Below are 17,621 nucleotides of genomic sequence, written 5' to 3' on the forward strand. Positions count from 1 at the left end.
CCATTGAAGTTTTTCTATTCTATTTTCTGTGTGTTAAACAGAGATATAAATAACATTTATTTTATGTTATTTATGTCTCTGTTTTAAATTATTCGTCCATTCAAAATAGTGGGTATTTCAGAATAAATAAACACGTACATGCATCAAGTGCACATGTATTGTTTATTAACAAGAACCATACGATTTATTGGCGGGTCCAAGGGAGGGGTTCAGGGTTCGAAACCCCTTTCTCCAGAACATATGAATCCTTAAAAAGTTTTGATGCTTATTTATAGAAGATTTTTCCTTTCTATAATCTAAATGCAATAATTATCTCACACAGATACTTCAAAATCACCCATTTAAAGAATTTCGTACAATGGACCGTAATTTATAACTTTATGGTATGTTTATTCACCATGCAATCAATGACTCTAAAGGGAAGGGGCATATGCATTAAAATAGATACACTGTAATATCATGATGATAACAAATAATGAAATGAAATAATAGCAAAGAAAGTTCAGTTTCAGTTCTAAAAAAATCACTATCGATATTTTATCGAAGTAAAGTACCTCCCTGTTTATTTCACAGAATATAAAAAAATTATAAAAGCTTAAGACAGTATCGCTAAAAAACAAATTCATAATAACATTCACAGGGTATTTTCTTTTCTGTTTCTTAAGGACATAGAGTTTTGAACAGAAAAGCCGGAAATCTACTTGATCGAGGAAACGGTTATTTTTGTTTGTTTTTTTTTTTTTGTTCGTTTGGTTTTTTTTTTTACGCTAGCTACCGTCATACCCCTATGAAACACAAAAAAAAATATTTTGTTAAAATAATTCCAAGAACCGGAAATTCTGTTACAAAAATACCCCCACAATGGTTTATAAATGTAAACCATAATGAAAATGTATTAAAACTTTTCAAACCTTAATTTCCTGAATATATCGTGCCAGGATAATCTTGCGTCTACTCTCTATTAGTACAATGTACCAGATGATATAGCGCACCCCTTGCATGTGCATGTAGAGGTCAGTCACATCGAGTTCCAGGAGACCGTCATGCTACACAGTGCAGTTTTAAGTTCTTTTCTTTCTTTTTTACATCAAATATAAATGTTCATACATCATCTGACAAAACTGAATGGCACTCAAACCAGTGTCAGTCAATTTTCTGCTATGCCAAACTGATTTCACCTCAATAATAAAATGTTTTCTTTGGTGGTTCATGGGGGTATGAAGGTATTGAGCACTAATTCACAGGAAAATGCATTGTACGATACCTTCATATATAGCCCATATGAATCGCAAAAAAAAAAAAAAAAAAAATCATTGTCAAAATACTGTTAATATATCTATATACATGCATCTCTCGCGAGATAAATTTTGATCGAGGTACAGACACGTAACATCCTTTTTAAAAGCGGGGTGGGGGTGGAGTGGGGATGGGGTGGGGGTGAGGGGTGGGTGGATGGTTAGATTTATTCACCGATCGTCAAAATCGTAGACCATTGAGGGGGTTACAACTCAAGGAAATCCAAATATATAGAAAACAATATTTCACCAATTAAAAATCGTAAGCCTTAATTTTTTAAAAAAAAGGGGGGGGGGATCAATATAGTACATAAATCTATAAACCTCCTTCAGAGTTCGTTTGCTCACAATTTCTAGATGAGGCCGCGACGGAAAGTATGCCTTGATATTCACTATATAATAATCCTTTGTTACTTTACCCTACTGTAATCAAATATTCAGTTTTGGGGGGTTTTTTTTGGGACATGCTCTTAAAAGGACGGGGTTGTACGTCAAATATCGCCTGACGTTATTCTTATGATGCAACAAGCCTGAAAATAAGCAGCTGATTACGGCCATCTTCATGAACAAAAGATGTTTTTTTTTATTTTCATAAATATTTTTTTCATAAAAAAAAATAAAACGTCTTAATGACATAATCGGACATTGTTTACTCTGATTTATTAACGTTCAATATCAAAATAGATATTGCATTTATAAACTCTACAGGATGTTACTTGCAACCAAAACAGATTTTTATCTTTTTCTTAAAAAATACACAAAAACTCCTTTAAAATACTAAAATAATTACGGGCAAGTGAAGTCATCGGGTTCGGGATTCAAAAGTGAAAGTAACAAAACCTAAACAATACTGTAGAATTAATTTATGAACTGAAAGCCTAAGCAAGGTTGATGACCTTATATATAATGGATTGACAACGCTGGCACATGTCTGTTTAAAATCTAAGGTAAATATTTTCAGCGTTAAGATTTCTTTAAAAAATCAAAAGTACATGATAGTTAGTAATTTAATCCAGTTTGACATGCTTTCGACTGGGGAAAGTATGATATATATAATCGCCGCATTAATATGCAATTGCATCATGCGTAGAAGATAAAAACAAAGAATCATGCGAAGAAAAGTTTTCAATCCATATGCCGTGCCTAAACCTTACATGCACATACAAATAGAAGCAAGGCCAGACAAAAATTTAAAGCTGAAAAGTTAAAAATGAAGGCACATATTTGAATTCGTTGTGATGAGCTATGCTGGTGGTAAGAGGTGCAATTTTAAATGTTTTATATGCAGTGTCAGGCAACACTGCCATAGAAAACAATGAAATAAATCATTGACTCTGAACATGCATTTTTTATATTGTGGGTAATGCTCAGTACTAAGTTGCCCAGCATTCTGACCTCAGTAGATTTTTTAGCTCACCTGAGCTGAAAGCTCAAGTGAGCTATTCTGATCACATTTTGTCCATCGTCTGTCCGTCTGTAAACTTTTTACATTTTGAACTTCTTCTCTAAAACCGTTTGGTCAATATCAACCAAATTTGGCACAAAGCATTCTTTTGGGAAGGCAAAAATAAATTGCAAAAATGAAAGACCGATCTTTATTCAAAGCGGAGAAAACCTCGAAACTGTAGAAAAAGGGGGGTGCATTTTTAAAAATCTTCTTCTCAAGAACTACAGAGTCAAATTCAATGTAATTTAGCATAAATAATCCTTATGAAAAGGAAAATATAAATTGCAAAAATTATGGGCCAATTCTGTTTAAAAACTGAGTTATTGCGACAATAATAATAAAGGAAAGGCGTGTTTCCAGTTTACAGCTTTGGGTTCGGTATCCATGAGTATGGTAAAATGGGTAGCAAAACCGAGTCGAGGCAAAAAAAAAAGATTGGTAGTTATTAATCTGCCAATCTCATTAAAATTTTCAGGATATTTTACGGACCAGTATATTTGTATTCGCTGTAAATATTGCTGGAAAACAATGTGTATTTTGGAATTGATGATTGCCGATCTAGGCACCAGCTTTTATTTTGCCCCGGCCCGTGCTTGCTTACCCATTTTACCAAGACTCATATGCCATACTTCTAAAACGAGGTTCTTTGTTTAAAGCAGCTATGACATATGATAAACGGGTCGATCGGACAAAGATGAATTTGTTTGTTACGAACAGTTCGCGTACGAAGGGAATCTTTGATACATGCAAAATACATTGGTGCCGATTTTGTGAAGTAAATTGAGGCTAAATATTTTAATACGTTGACAGTTTTCACATATGATGGTGGTGTTAGCTTGTTTTGATTATCGTTTCGTTTCCATTATTTATGCTTTGTAACCTGGGAACTATAATCGCCTGTATTTTGTGATTTTTACGTACATGTATCAAATCAGACAGTTAACTGTTTACCTGCGCAAATAAGCAAGATCTGATATATTTAAAAAGTACTACGGTAACCGGTAAAATTCATTCTATCGGTAATTTGGTATGATCTTTAGCGTAATGGTAGATTATTGCAATATGTTTTGTTGAGATGCTCAGCATTTTCTCGAGTTTTTTCAGTTTAGTATTGATATAAGTTTAATATCACTGACGGAAATATTTAGGTATACACACGTATATAATTCATTTTGAAAAATAAATTGTGCTCTTCATTTGTTATAGTGCATGTTTCTTATGTTTAATTGTTTACAATTTCTATCTACTAACCATATTTGAGTGTTGAGCTTTGAATTATAAGCAAGGTATAGAGATTTGCTCACAATTCTATGTTTGTACACATATCTGAGGTCATTCTTTTTTTCCATTTTAAATGCTGAATAGGAAATACCAAGTTAAAAATCTTAAGCTGAATGTAATAAACTCATGTGAACAAAATATGACTCAAACCTAGCAGTATTGTGAGTTCTGTATCTTGCTTATAATTCTACGATTGATGCTGAAATTTTGCTTGATCATTAGAAATTCTCTATGAGGTAAAGTATGTTAAATACTTGTACAAAAAAATAAAAATAAAGGATGATATACTGTATATATAACAACTCTCTGGGGCCCTCTCTTTATACAATGAATAATGTAAAATCTATATCAATTTTGATAGTTTTTCAGTACCGAAAAACAAAAACGACACTGTTTAAACAGTTTCCATAGGTCTGACACATTTCTGTTGCGGAGATAAAGGAATTATCACTATTCCTACGAAAATATTACAGCTGAAAATTTTTCTGGTTTGTAGCCATTTGTTATTTTTGAATAAAGGTGAAAATAATGGGTGGGCTTTAGTAAATTAGAGTGATGTGCCTGTCAGTACTGTAACATTAATTTTTATAGCTCTTTATTTAAAAAAAAAATACAATAACTAGTAAGTAGTTGAGGAAGAAAATGTACAGTTGTACCTATATGCTATCATTTATTTTGATCGCTTTGTAAAGTGGGGGAGGGGGGCAGAACGAAAATAAAGGGAATTGGAAGTTAACAGTGTACCCCTACCAAATGTTTAGTTTTATATCTTGTGTAGTATTTTCTTACTCTGGGTAAAAGTAGTATTCCATGAAGGTACAATGTCAAAGATTATGTGTATGCAAAAGTAAGTGTAAAATTTGAATACTTTACAATATTTATTTTTTTAGCTCACCTGAGCCAAAGGCTCAAGTGAGCTTTTCTGATCACAATTTGTCCGTTGTCTGTCGTTGTCGTTGTCGTAGTCGTTGTCATTAACTTTTCACATTTTCATCTTCTTCTCGAGAACCACTGGGCAGATTTCAACCAAATTTGGCACAAAGCACCACTAGGTGAAGGGGATTCAAATTTGTTCAAATGAAGGGCCACGCCCTCTTTAAAGGGGAGGTAATTGAGAATTATTGAAAATTTGTTGGTATTTTACAAAAAACTTCTTCTCAAAAACTATTTGGCCTGAAAAGCTAAAACTTGTGTGGAGGCATCCTCAGGTAGTGTAGATTCAAGTTTGTTCAAATCATGGTCCCTGGGGGAAGGGTGGGGCCACAATTGGGGGATGAATTTTTACATAGGAATATATAGAGAAAATCTTTAAAAATCTTCTTCTCAAAAACTATTGGGCCAGGAAAGCTCAAATTAAAATGGAAGCATCCACAGGTAGTGCAGATTCAAGTTTGTTCAAATCATGGTCCCCGGGGGTAGGGTGGGGCCACAATAGGGGGATGAATTTTTACATAGGAATATATAGAGAAAATATTTAAAAATCTTCTTCTCAAAAACTATTAGGCCGGGAAAGCTCAAATTTGAGTGGAAGCATCCTCAGATTGTGTAGATTCAAGTTCGTTAAAATTATGGTCCCCAGGGGTAGGGTGGGGCCACAATAGGGGGATGAATTTTTACATAGGAATATATAGAAAAAATCTTAAAAAATCTTCTTCTTAAAACAATTAGGCCAGAAAAGATCAAATTAAAATGGAAGCATCCTCAGGTAGTGTAGATTCAAGTTTGTTCAAATCATAGTCCCTGGGGGTAGGGCGGGGCCACAATGGGGGGATCAATTTTTACATAGGAATATATCTTAAAAATCTCCTTATCAAAAACTATTAGGCCAGAAAGCTCAAATTTGAATTGAAACATCCTCAGGTAGTGTAGATTCAAGTTTGTTCAAATCATGATCCCTGGGGGTAGGGTGGGGCCACTATTGGGGGATCAAGTTTTACATAGGAATATATAGAGAAAATCTTTAAAAATCTTCTTTTTAAAGACCATTTAGCCAGAAAAGCTTTAACTTGTGTAGAGGCATCCTCGGGTAGTGTAAATTCAAAATCACAGTCCCTAGTGGAAGGGCGGGGCCGTGATGGCGGTTTGAATTGTTACATATATAGAGAAAATCTTTAAAAATATTCTGGGAAAGTTTTTCGGTCCAGAACTCGGTACTTAGTGTGAAAGCACAGGTTATGCAGATATAAGTTTGATGAAACCATGATACCCTAGAGAAAAGTGGGGCAACAAAATGGGGGGTGGGGTATATAGGAAAAGAGAAAAATCATCTTTCAGGTACAACAACAAAAGGGGCTTGGTATTTACCAAAAGAAAGAGGTGGATAAAAATTGGCAGATTTTCAATTTTTTTTTAGCAAGATCTACTGTACTTAGTTGTCAAGATATTTTGATACTGTAATGCTAATTTGATCAGAATTAAGGCAATTGTTGCTCAGGTGAGCGATGTGGCCCCTGGGCCTCTTGTGTTATTCTACCGAGGGGTCATATGGCACAATGTCTTTTGAACACCCATTGTTGCTCAGGTGAGTGTTGTGGCCCCATGGGCCTGTTGTTGCTACTTCGGATTGTACAGTTACCGTATTCTGTTTCAGAGAAGAATCATGTGTGAACTGTTGTTTGCAGGGAAACTCTTAGGTAGAATTATCTTATTATCAAGAAGTATAATGATGTTAACTTTTTCACCACATAAAGGTGTCAGATTGTTATGCTGTTGTTATATTAATATTTGTGGGTGTCAATATTCATAGTGAAAATCAGTTTCAGGGATATGTGAATTAATGGCTAATGAAATTTTAACATCTTAATTTTGTCAATTTTAATTAATCTTTTTTAGCAGTGCAATACAGAATGATGTTTTACCATTAATTTGTTTCTATGACCGAGCTAGTATTTTTAACAATTTTAGCAATCATTTGACAAAACTTTCCAGTGTACAATATGAAGCTACAAAATCTAAGAAGAAAAAAAAACAACCATGTATATGGTTTAAAGAATAAGAGTGTACTGGTATAACAAACATGTGTATGAATTGCAGATCTAGTGACAATGGATGAGGACCTTGAGGAGTTCCCTGAGATAGTACAGGACCCGGTGTACGCCACCGTCAGGAGTACTGCCTCCTACATCAGCACCGACTCTGCCGATGATCTCGACTGGTTAGAGCACTCCAAACTTGCAGGGGGCATCATCAAGTTTCTTTATGAAGGTTCCACTGAAGAGAAGGTAGCCGGTCTGGAATCTGTTGGCTTGTTTCAGTTAAATGTTTTTTGTCAGAGAATATGGTTTAGATTAACATTGGACAGCTTTATAATGGAAAGAATAGGTAGCAGTTACAGTAATTAAATGCATATATTTCAGAGTCACACAGCATACTATGTCCGTGTTGAAGAAGAGGCCTTAATTGATGACTTGGCTAGATATATGTCCAAAGTATGGAAGAAGAGAAACCCAGACATTATCCTATCGGTCATCTCCAGCCTCAGTCACTACAAGAAGTGGAAGAATGGCCAGGAGGTGGAGGACTTTCAAGCAGGTTTGATTCAGGTGAGACACAGGTGAGACACAGGTGAGATTTGGACGAGTTGCTGATGAGACTCGGGTAAAATACAGATAAGACTTACTGTAAATATAATATATTTAGCGTGTACGATATTTTGAGGAAAATGATTTTTCAACAAGTTAGTGTGGATTTGAATTGGTGTTTTTAGCTCACCTGAGCTGAAAGCTCAAGTGAGCTATTCTGATCACTTTTTGTCCGTCGTCCGTCCGTCCGTCCGTCTGTCCGTCTGTAAACTTTTTACATTTTGAACTTCTTCTCTAAAACCGCTTATCCAATTTCAACCAAATTTGGCACAAAGCATCCTTATGGGAGGGCGAATATAAATTGCAGAAATAAAAGTCAGATCTGTATTCAAAGCGGAGAAAACCTTGAAACTGTAAAAGAAGGGGGGTGCATTTTAAAAAATCTTCTTCTCAAGAACTATTGATTCCAATTCAACGTTGTTTAGCATAAATTATCCTTATGGGAAGGAAAATATAAATTGCAAAAATTAAGGTCTAATTATGTTTCAAATCTGAGTTATTACGAAAATAATAATAAAGGAAAGGCGTGTTTCAATCAGTTTAATAGCTTCGGATTCGGCATTCGGTAAAATGGGTAGACAAGACTTGGCCTGGGCAAAACAAAAGATTGGCAGTTATTAATCTGCCAATCTCATTAAAATTTCAGGATATTTGATGGACCAGTATATTTGTATTTGCTGTAAATATTGCTGCAAAATAATGCGTATTTGGAATTGACGATTGCCGATCTGCCCCGGCTTTTATTTTGCCACGGCCCAGGTTTGCGTACCCATTTTACCAAGACTCGTATTCCATACATCTAAAACGAGGTTCTTTGTTTAAAGCAGCCATGACATTATACGAAAAAGGGTCGATCTGACTATGATGAATTTGCTTGTTGTGCAACAGTTCGCGAATGAAGGGAGAGTTTTGAAACATGCAAAATGTATTTGTGCCGATTTTTTGAAGTAAATTGAGGCTAAATATTTCAATGCGTTGACAGTTTTCACACATGACGTTGGTGTTAGCTTGTTCTGATTTTCGTTTCGTTTTCATTATTTATGCTTTGTAACCTGGGAACTATCGTCTGTATTTTGTGATTTTTACGTATCAAATCAAACAGAGACTTCGGTAAATCAAACAGTAAACTGTTTACCTGCGCAAATTAAGCAAAATCTGATGTATCAAAAAAGTACTGAAATACAATTCATTCTATCGGTAATTCGGCATTATATTTTGCGTAATGGTAAATTAATGCAATAGGTTTTGTTGAGATGCTCGGCATTTTCTCGAGTTTATTCAGTTTAAATAGAGTTTGATATCGCTGTCGGAAATATGTAGGTATATACATGTACATGTATATATATGATTCATTTCGAAAAAATAAATTGTGTTCTTTATTTGTTATAGTGCATGTTTCTTGTGTTTTATATAATTGTTTACAATTTCTATTTACTAACCATATTTGAGTGTTAAGCTTCGAATTATAAGCAAGATACAGAGATTTGCTCACAATTCTGTGTTTGTACACAGATCTTAAAAACTAAAGATTAAAAAACTAAAAAAAAATTCAATATTTATTAAGAAAATTTTCAAAGTCTCTTCTTCCAGAAACCAACTTTAACAACTTATTGCATTGTAAACATAACCTTTTTTAGCTCACCTGAGCCAAAGACTTCTCAAAAACTATTAGGCAAGGAAAGCTCAAATTTGAGTGGAAGCATCCTCAGATAGTGTAGATTCAAGTTTGTTCAAATCATGGTTCCCGGGGGTAGGGTGGGGCCACAATAGGGGGATCATGTTTTACATAAGAATATAGAGAGAAAATCTTTAGAAATCTTCTCAAAAACTATTAGGCCAGAAAAGTTCAAATTGAAATGGAAGCATCCTCAGGTAGTGTAGATTCAAGTTTGTTCAAATCATGATCCCCGGGGGTAGGGTGGGGCCACAATTGGGAGATCAAGTTTTACATAGGAATATATTGAGAAAATCTTTTAAAAATCTTCTTCTCAAAAATATTTGGCCAAGAAATCTCAAATTGGCATGTAACCATCCTTAGGAAGTGTAGATTCAAGTTTGTTCAAATCATGGTCCCTGGGGGGAGGGCGGGGTCACAATGGGGGATGAATTTTTATAGATAGAGAAAATCTTTAAAAGTCTTCTTCTCAAAATTATTAGGCCAGGAAAGCCCAAATTTGAGTGGAAGCATCCCCAGATCGTATAGATTCAAGTTTGTTTAAATAATAGTCCAGGGGTAGGGTGAGGCCTCAATGGGGGATGAATTTTTACTTAGGAATATATAGAGAAAATCTTTAAAAATCTTCTTTTTAAAGAATTTTTGGCCAGAAAGGGTTTAAACTTGTGTAGAGGCATCCTCGGGTAGTGTAAATTCAAGTTTGCAAAATCACAGTCCCTAGTGGTAGGGCGGGACCGTGATGGCGGTTTGAATTTTTACATAGGAATATGAAGAGAAAATCTTTAAAACTATTCTGGGAAAGTGTTCGGTTCAAAACTCAGTACTTAGTGTGAAAGCAAAGGTTATGCAGATTTAAGTCTGATGAAACCATGATTCCCTAGAGAAAAATGGGGCCATGAAATGGGGGGAGGGGGGGTATATAGGAATAGAGACAAATCTTCTTACAGGTACAACAACAAAAGGGGCTTGGTATTTACCATAAAATAAGAGGTTGATAAAAATTGGCAGATTTTCAATTTTTTTTTAGCAAGATCTACTGTACTCAGTTGTCAAGATATTTTGATACTGTAATGCTAATTTGATCAGAATTAAGGCAATTTTTGCTCAGGTGAGCGATGTGGCCCCTGGGCCTCTTGTTCTGAATGTGCTCATTCTAATACATATATGAAAGGCATTTAGTGATGTACTTGAAATAGCAGAAGCTGCTTTCCACCAAACAAACTAAAAAGAATACATAGCCAAATGTTATACGTTTACAGTATGTCAGATGCAGTTGAGATTCGGGTGACACATATCAAATGAAGTGAAAAAAGTAATATTATGATTAATAATACATCTGATAAACAAATTTAGCGTAAGAATATTTAACATCTTTGAGAAATTGGTTTTAATGGAATGAAATAAATGCACACTGTTTTTGTTTTTTGGGTTTTTTTTTTTTAAATGCATTTTTTTTGCAGGCAATGAATTCAACGAACATGTGGGTCCTTACCAATGGGTTGGATGGGGGAATCACTAAAATTGTGGGGGATGCCGTCCGCTTTGAGAGAGAGAGAAGGATTATACTGACCTCCAGAAAGAAGGACTTTTATGTTAAACTCTCCAAGAGAGATGAAGTGGATGACCTTCCCAGACTGACTGTGATTGGGGTCGTTCCAAAGCTTCAGATTGATTTTGATGCAAGCAAGGAGGGAATAGTAAGAAATTTCAAAATTTCTTCTCTACTCCCACACTTTTTGCAAATAACTGAATGCATGATTATGATGACCATGAAGTCTCGATGTTAACAAAGTTGTGAAATGCATAGCCCCTGGATCAGAGGATTGACCATTAAAGACCTGCATGTCTCTTTTTACCAAAAGTTTACAAGTTTTGTTCTCTCGAGCTAGGATGTGATAATCCGGGATTCTTCCAGCTCCCCCCCCCCATTATGAAAATAAGACCCTCTGACAAATCAATTTAAGGTCTTTGGTACCAAGGTGACCATCAAGGCCTGAAGGCCACCTGTATTGCTTTTAAGTCTCTTTGCACAAATTACAAGATCGTATCAGCATTTCCTTCTGAGTTATATTAAATAAAACTGTTACAATCATAGTAGTTTCCTTCTTTCACCAGCATGACTCCATCATTTCACTGAAAAAGTCTGGCATTAAAAGTGAGGCTTTGGAGTTAAATTCAGAACATTCGCATTTCATCATAATGGAACAAAACACAGATTTGAAAGAGTTGGAAAATTTCCGGCTGAGGGTGGAGGAAAGACTTCTAATGCCCATCGGGAGGGGGAAGAGATACAGAAAAATGCAGATGTTTGACCCTTCTCTAAGTGAGTATATTAATGAATCATTTACAGTGGTTATAAAAGCAAAATTCAGTGGCTTGAATTTTTTAATACTTTCTTTTAATCCTGTGTTCAAATGCATGTTTTATTTATTTGATAATCATTTTGTTAATTTTTTGAATCCATAGATGCTGGATCAGTCCCTGAAAATTTGCCGACAATTTCTAGCACCTGTACCCCCATGGTGGGCCTCTTGATACAGGGTGGACCGATAGACATTGATCATGTGGTTGATCTTCTAAGGCGTAAAGTGCCTGTTCTTGTTGTACAAGGGTCAGGACAAGCTGCTGATCTCCTGTCCTTTGTGTATTTTGAAAAAGTCAACCAGTTAGTATAGAAAGCAATTTAAAAAGATGCATTTCAGTCTTAATTAGTACATTGGTATTGTACTTTTGGTGTACCGGTATGTTGTATTATGGTTTATGATATGTCATTTTCAGTACCGGAGATGACTATGAATCCTATGTGAAGACAGAGCTGATCAAGAGAATGATGAACTGTTTCCCCAAAGATTTTGTGGACGATGAGTTGGCAAGGAATCGATGCAGGGACATATTCCTTGAGTGTGTCAGTCTGGCTTATCAGGTTTGATATGGTTAACTTAAATAGAAATTCTGACACTAAAGTTTCAATACCCCATTTTTACACGTTCTTATTGTGGCTATGATTTTACAAAAGAAATTTTAATTTCTTCTGAATAATTCAACGTATTTTTTGAGGCAGATCTAATCTAAAATCACAATTTTAAAAAAAAATTTAAGTAGATTTATTTTCCTGGTCAAAGAGACGTTTTATCAACCTGAATTCTTTAAACTATACTAACATCACATTTTATGTATTACGGTAACTGATTTAATTTGTAAAATTATGAATTGAAGGATAATGGAAGATTCCTTACTGTGCTGGATATTAACGCAGACCCCGATGGACTCAGAAACCTGGACAAGTACATCTTGATGACTTTATTTGAATGTAAGTTACGACACCATATATGTATTGGTATTTAAGTATAATATTGCATGTTTGCATGGCTCCATGGTTATACACTGTATATTGACAATTTGTATGGTTAAACATGTTTTGCAAAATTTAAAAAAAAAACAATAATGAGGCAAAATTTTAATGGTACCATGGTAGTTTCCTCATCAGTGCCATATAAAATTTTACGACAATGTTCAGGCCAGATTAAAATTTTAATGTTTGACAATAAACTGTATTAGTCAAATTCGTTTTCATCCAGATCCCCTTCCCCCTCTTAAAACTTAATGTATTGAATGTTGATTAAGAGCTTCTTAAAATATGATATCTGCTGTTAATTCAGCTGTTAATTCAAAGAAAGGAACATTTCAGTTACCAAAGTTGTGAAATCCAATGTTCAATAACCACTTTTTATGCATTTTGAAAGGCCTTAAAATCTAAAATACAGAATTTATTTTGTCAAGTATATCATACATGTACATGTAATAATCAAAACAGGCATTGTTGCTTTTGAATTGTACATGTATTTTACAACACTTATACATTGAACATTTTTCAAGTTTAATGCAATATAATAATAAATAGATCAAATAGCCAGATGCCTGTAGTAATGGTAGTAATGGTAGTAGTGGTAGTAATGGTAGAAGGAAAATATGCATGTTTGGAATATGCTTAATGTGTATTTTTACAAATTCACCACAGTCTGATTAAAGTAAATCCAAGAGTTCCAATACTTTAGCTATAACTAAGTTAAATTTCATACCAGCATCTTTTAATGAAGGTTACAAGTCTGAATACACTGCAGTACCCGGTAATTGTTTTTCTGTCCTTTAAAAGCTCAAGTATCCAAACAGGGCAGTAGATTTCAGGAACAGTTCCAATCCGACCTTAAATTGACCTTGGACTGGAATCGACCTGATTTAGCAGCTTCACAGATATTTGAAAAATATGATTGGACAACAATAAAGGTATCAAATTTTTTGATAAGTACATATTTACCATACATACATGTAAGTAAAGCACCATGTTTTACATGATACATGAAATCATTGTAAAACTTTTGAGATTATTTCAGCAACTTGAATATAAGATGTACATTTTTTAGAAATATTTAATTGGATATGAACTTGATTAGTGGTCAAACCTTTTTAGTATACTGTAGAACCTTTAAGCTTTATATGATTTGATTCATTATCAATACCCTTAGTGAATTACTGTACATTTTTTGTTTCCTTCATAAGCATTTTGTGACGTCTAGGTACATTTAATTGTTTGGCAAATTGGATTAAGAGAGTTGTTTTAACAACTAAACCATGTTAACTATCTGAGTGAGGGAAAAAAACTAAGATGACGTGAAAATATTTTTCATTTGTTACAATAATACAGTATCATAATTATTATGCAGATCACGCCTGAATTGTTTGACAAAGCTTTGTTGAAGCCTGGACGAGAGAAGTTTGTGGAACTTTTCCTGGAGCGTGAAACAATTCTTCTGCATGAGTACATCAACTACAAGAAGCTCTTGGACCTGTTCAACAATGTGGCCAATCCTGATTTCTTCTGTCAGATTTGTCTAGAGGGGGTTCTTGCCAAGTCCCCAGTAAGTACTGTACATATATTAGGATATTACTGAACTTTGACATTGGTCAGGTACATGAACAATTCTGATCAAGGTCATTTTTTTACTCTAAATCAGGTCAAGGTCAGCCCCAAAAATTTTCTTAAACCATTTGTTATTATTGAGGTTCATCAACCATTTTATAAAGATACAGTAAAACTTGTTTAGCACAAACACGGATATAGCGAATTCTCAAATATAACGAAGTTATTTTGAGTCCCCAGTAAAATTCTTAACAAATTTTGCAAAATTTTATGGTTACAACGATTTCGGATTTTATGAATTTATTTTGAGTCCCATAGAAGTGAATAATAACGAAATTTTACACGTTTGACAAATTTCTTCAAAGTTAAAATAGTTTGCGCTAGCATTTATCATAATAGTTTGGATTAATTTATTAACATAAATATTTTTTAATTTCCAATCCAATTATTAAAGGTATCAATGTAGTGTATTTTTATTTCAAGCCTCAATTAACAAAAACGTAATCTGGTGAAAGAAAACATGTATACAGTGAATTTGTTATAGTTATTATTATGAATTCATTATACTAAAATAACGAAATACGGATATAACGAATTAAATCCATTGGTCCCTTGGACTTCGCTATAACCAAGTTTTACTGTATAATAGTCATTTTACCTTGATGAGAGTAACTGTTAATGCATCTCATTCGTTGTATCTGAAATATCACAGTCGGCTGTGTAGAATTCAACTTTCCACAATGGTTTTAATTTCAACGAGTCGAGAGTCAATTTTTCTACATACAGTTATTATACATGTATAATATTCATGGTTTTATGAAATTAAATTATATTTATAATTATTACAGTGCAATCTTATTAAAATCGTCTGATTTCAAACATAGTGAAGTTAAAGACGTGATAATTTTCACGTCTATCTCTTAGTGGATGAAGTTTGAACCTTGATAATGAATTTTAAATATCTCAGAAACTGTAACTCTGTTGTTAATGCCCCTCACTCTTCTGTATGTTGTCTCAAATATTACCATACATGTACATGTACCATTGCTGTGCAAAACAGCTTAATATTCCATCGACATTGGACAAACATATTCATAACATATTCATATCAAAACTTTTCATTCTGCATGATTTCCATAAATTATAGGTTGTATTGGCTAATAAGGTAACATTGTTTGTCAGAACTGTCATGTTTTCAACTGTTGTGAATTTTTTGCATTTACCTATTTAGGTATGATCTATTTACATGTATTGATGCTTTAAATTTATAGTTGTTACACCATTTTAACACTGAGGTCCAAGCAATAATGTACTACTTGTACTATATCAGAAGCTATGAATGTTAATCTGTGTACAAAGATTATAGAATAAGAGGGTTGGAAAAAAACATTGTATCTTAGCAATTAAGTCAGTGGTATTTTATCTGCTTATCAGAACTGAGCAGTGTAGTAAATACCAATGGCTTGCCCATTGACCATTGTGCTGACTATTTAAGCCATGTACATGTATGCTCTATAGTCCATATCCAGAGTGGCAACTGTACGTAAGAATTGTATTCAAACAGCTTCAGTGCTGTTTTGTCTGTGCTTGTATATTACTTTTGCTTCTATTTCTCTGTAACACAGAATTGATATATGACTGATGTACAATAAAAAAATTATTGTGCTACTACAAAAATCCATGTCTATCGGTAGTTTTCAACCGCTCAATTTCCAAACTGTAAATGTATTTTATTGCAGTTATTTGATTAGATAAGGATGATATTCTCATTCAGAAAAAGTTTAAGGTTTCTGATGTCTTTGGATAAAAACTTGTTTGGTCTCAAAAGTGTAACAACTATGTTTTGATGGGAACGAGGTACCATAATCAAAAAGTTACTCTCTTGAAACAAAATGTAATTTGCATTCAAATTTTAAAAAAGGAATTAAAACATTGTTCTTTGATATACATGTATCATCAAAGTGATCAATAGTTATGCATGAAGTTTATTTTACTTAATATGTTAATGATACTTTTCCTCACTTGAATACAAGAACTTGTAATATTTAGTTCACATTTCTCACTGCATGATATTATGCTTTTTCCAATTACCCAACAAGACAAAAATAATATTATTGCCATAGTAATTAATGATCAAAGCAATAAACTATTTGGATGTGATTAACAAACTCAAATTGTTTATGAGATTTCTAAAAAAAAAAAAATATTGATTTTCAAATTTATATGAGAGAACTCTCTCTGCTGTATTTCTTTAAGATACATGTACCTATATTAATTTACAAAAATCTTATAACATCTTTGAAATTGCCTGACAGTGACTGATTACATGGGGAAATTTCCATTGACAGAAATATTAAAAAGGGGGGATAAAGAGAGAAAATACTAAATGTAACTACATGTACCATACTGCAGAGAAATGAATTACAAGTCACTCACTGAATATGTATTAACAGTACCTGTGTGTTGAATGAGACTTGGAATGTCCTTGTTTTGTAGGGAATGAGCTACCCTGTGGGAAAAGATTTTGTGATTGGGAGAGATTGTGACCTGAACTATCTGCTATACAAACTGACAAACCTTGAGAACTTGGTTTCCTCCAAAGATATTTCCATGAACTTCAGTGGGCAGTTTGTATGTGACAAAGTCACAGCCGAGAGAAAGGTTTGTTGTGTTAACAAGTAACCCCTAGTTGTCCTATTATTTGTTTAGTACAAATAAAAATATAAATTAAAAAATATTTTATGCCAGACAAGTAAAAAGGAAAAGTGATAGATTATGCCAATGTGAAGAGGTAGAGTTATGGATTTTATAGATGTATCCCTGTTTTTAAGGCTTTGAATGCTCTCATCTATTGGTCGGTTCTGACCTTTAACCCTGGGGTCACTAGGGTACTGTGGAAGAAATCGGACCAGCCAATGGTGATGGCTCTCATCATTAGCATGATCTGGCACAACCTGGCCATAAAATGGAGCAGGGATCTTGACACCAAACGCCAGCTTAAGGAGGCAGCCATGTAAGTACATGTAGATACATGTATCTCTGTGTCTACATTCCACAGATTGATGGAGAATAGGTTGTAAAATAATTATGGCAGGGATTAGGGTTGATGGAAAAAACATGAAACTCCAATTTTTTTGCACATTTATACTTCTCCGCAGCTTTGTTATTGTAAGAGAATCATCGTAAAATATTTACACTTGCAAATGTTTTCTCTTATAATATAACACTGTTTGCGCAATACGCTGTTATTTTTGCATAGCATCATTATGGGTCAAGAAGTCAAAGTAGCACTTGAATAATCGTCACTACTTTTTCGAATTTTCTATGTGCTCAAACTAACCGACTTGTGCTAAAACACACCTATATCGTAATGAAAACATAATTTAGCCATAAAAAATAAACGTATCGATTTTGTTATCCGAAG

At 34.0% G+C, this 17,621-nt stretch overlaps 1 protein-coding gene across 4 annotated transcripts in view; it reads left to right on the forward strand.

Moving 5' to 3' along the window:
- Positions 1-2,108: 2,108 nt before the first annotated feature.
- LOC128162625 (transient receptor potential cation channel subfamily M member-like 2) overlaps positions 2,109-17,621 on the forward strand; it is a 35,075-nt gene continuing 19,562 nt past the window's right edge. For 2 of the 4 annotated variants that reach the window (XM_052825869.1, XM_052825883.1), the window contains exons 1-13: positions 2,109-2,242; positions 7,057-7,244; positions 7,380-7,565; positions 10,740-10,976; positions 11,395-11,602; positions 11,746-11,944; positions 12,058-12,202; positions 12,496-12,589; positions 13,433-13,563; positions 14,001-14,195; positions 15,345-15,362; positions 16,694-16,858; positions 17,029-17,210. In XM_052825869.1, the coding sequence (XP_052681829.1) occupies positions 7,068-7,244; positions 7,380-7,565; positions 10,740-10,976; positions 11,395-11,602; positions 11,746-11,944; positions 12,058-12,202; positions 12,496-12,589; positions 13,433-13,563; positions 14,001-14,195; positions 15,345-15,362; positions 16,694-16,858; positions 17,029-17,210 (1,937 nt within the window). In that variant the 5' untranslated portion in view covers positions 2,109-2,242; positions 7,057-7,067. The remainder of the gene's footprint in view (positions 2,243-7,056; positions 7,245-7,379; positions 7,566-10,739; positions 10,977-11,394; positions 11,603-11,745; positions 11,945-12,057; positions 12,203-12,495; positions 12,590-13,432; positions 13,564-14,000; positions 14,196-15,344; positions 15,363-16,693; positions 16,859-17,028; positions 17,211-17,621) is intronic. The other 2 variants (XM_052825874.1, XM_052825885.1) reach the window with 1 other exon arrangement.

This window comes from Crassostrea angulata, chromosome 1, assembly GCF_025612915.1.
Source record: "Crassostrea angulata isolate pt1a10 chromosome 1, ASM2561291v2, whole genome shotgun sequence".
Classification (NCBI taxonomy): Eukaryota; Metazoa; Mollusca; class Bivalvia; order Ostreida; family Ostreidae; genus Magallana; species Magallana angulata.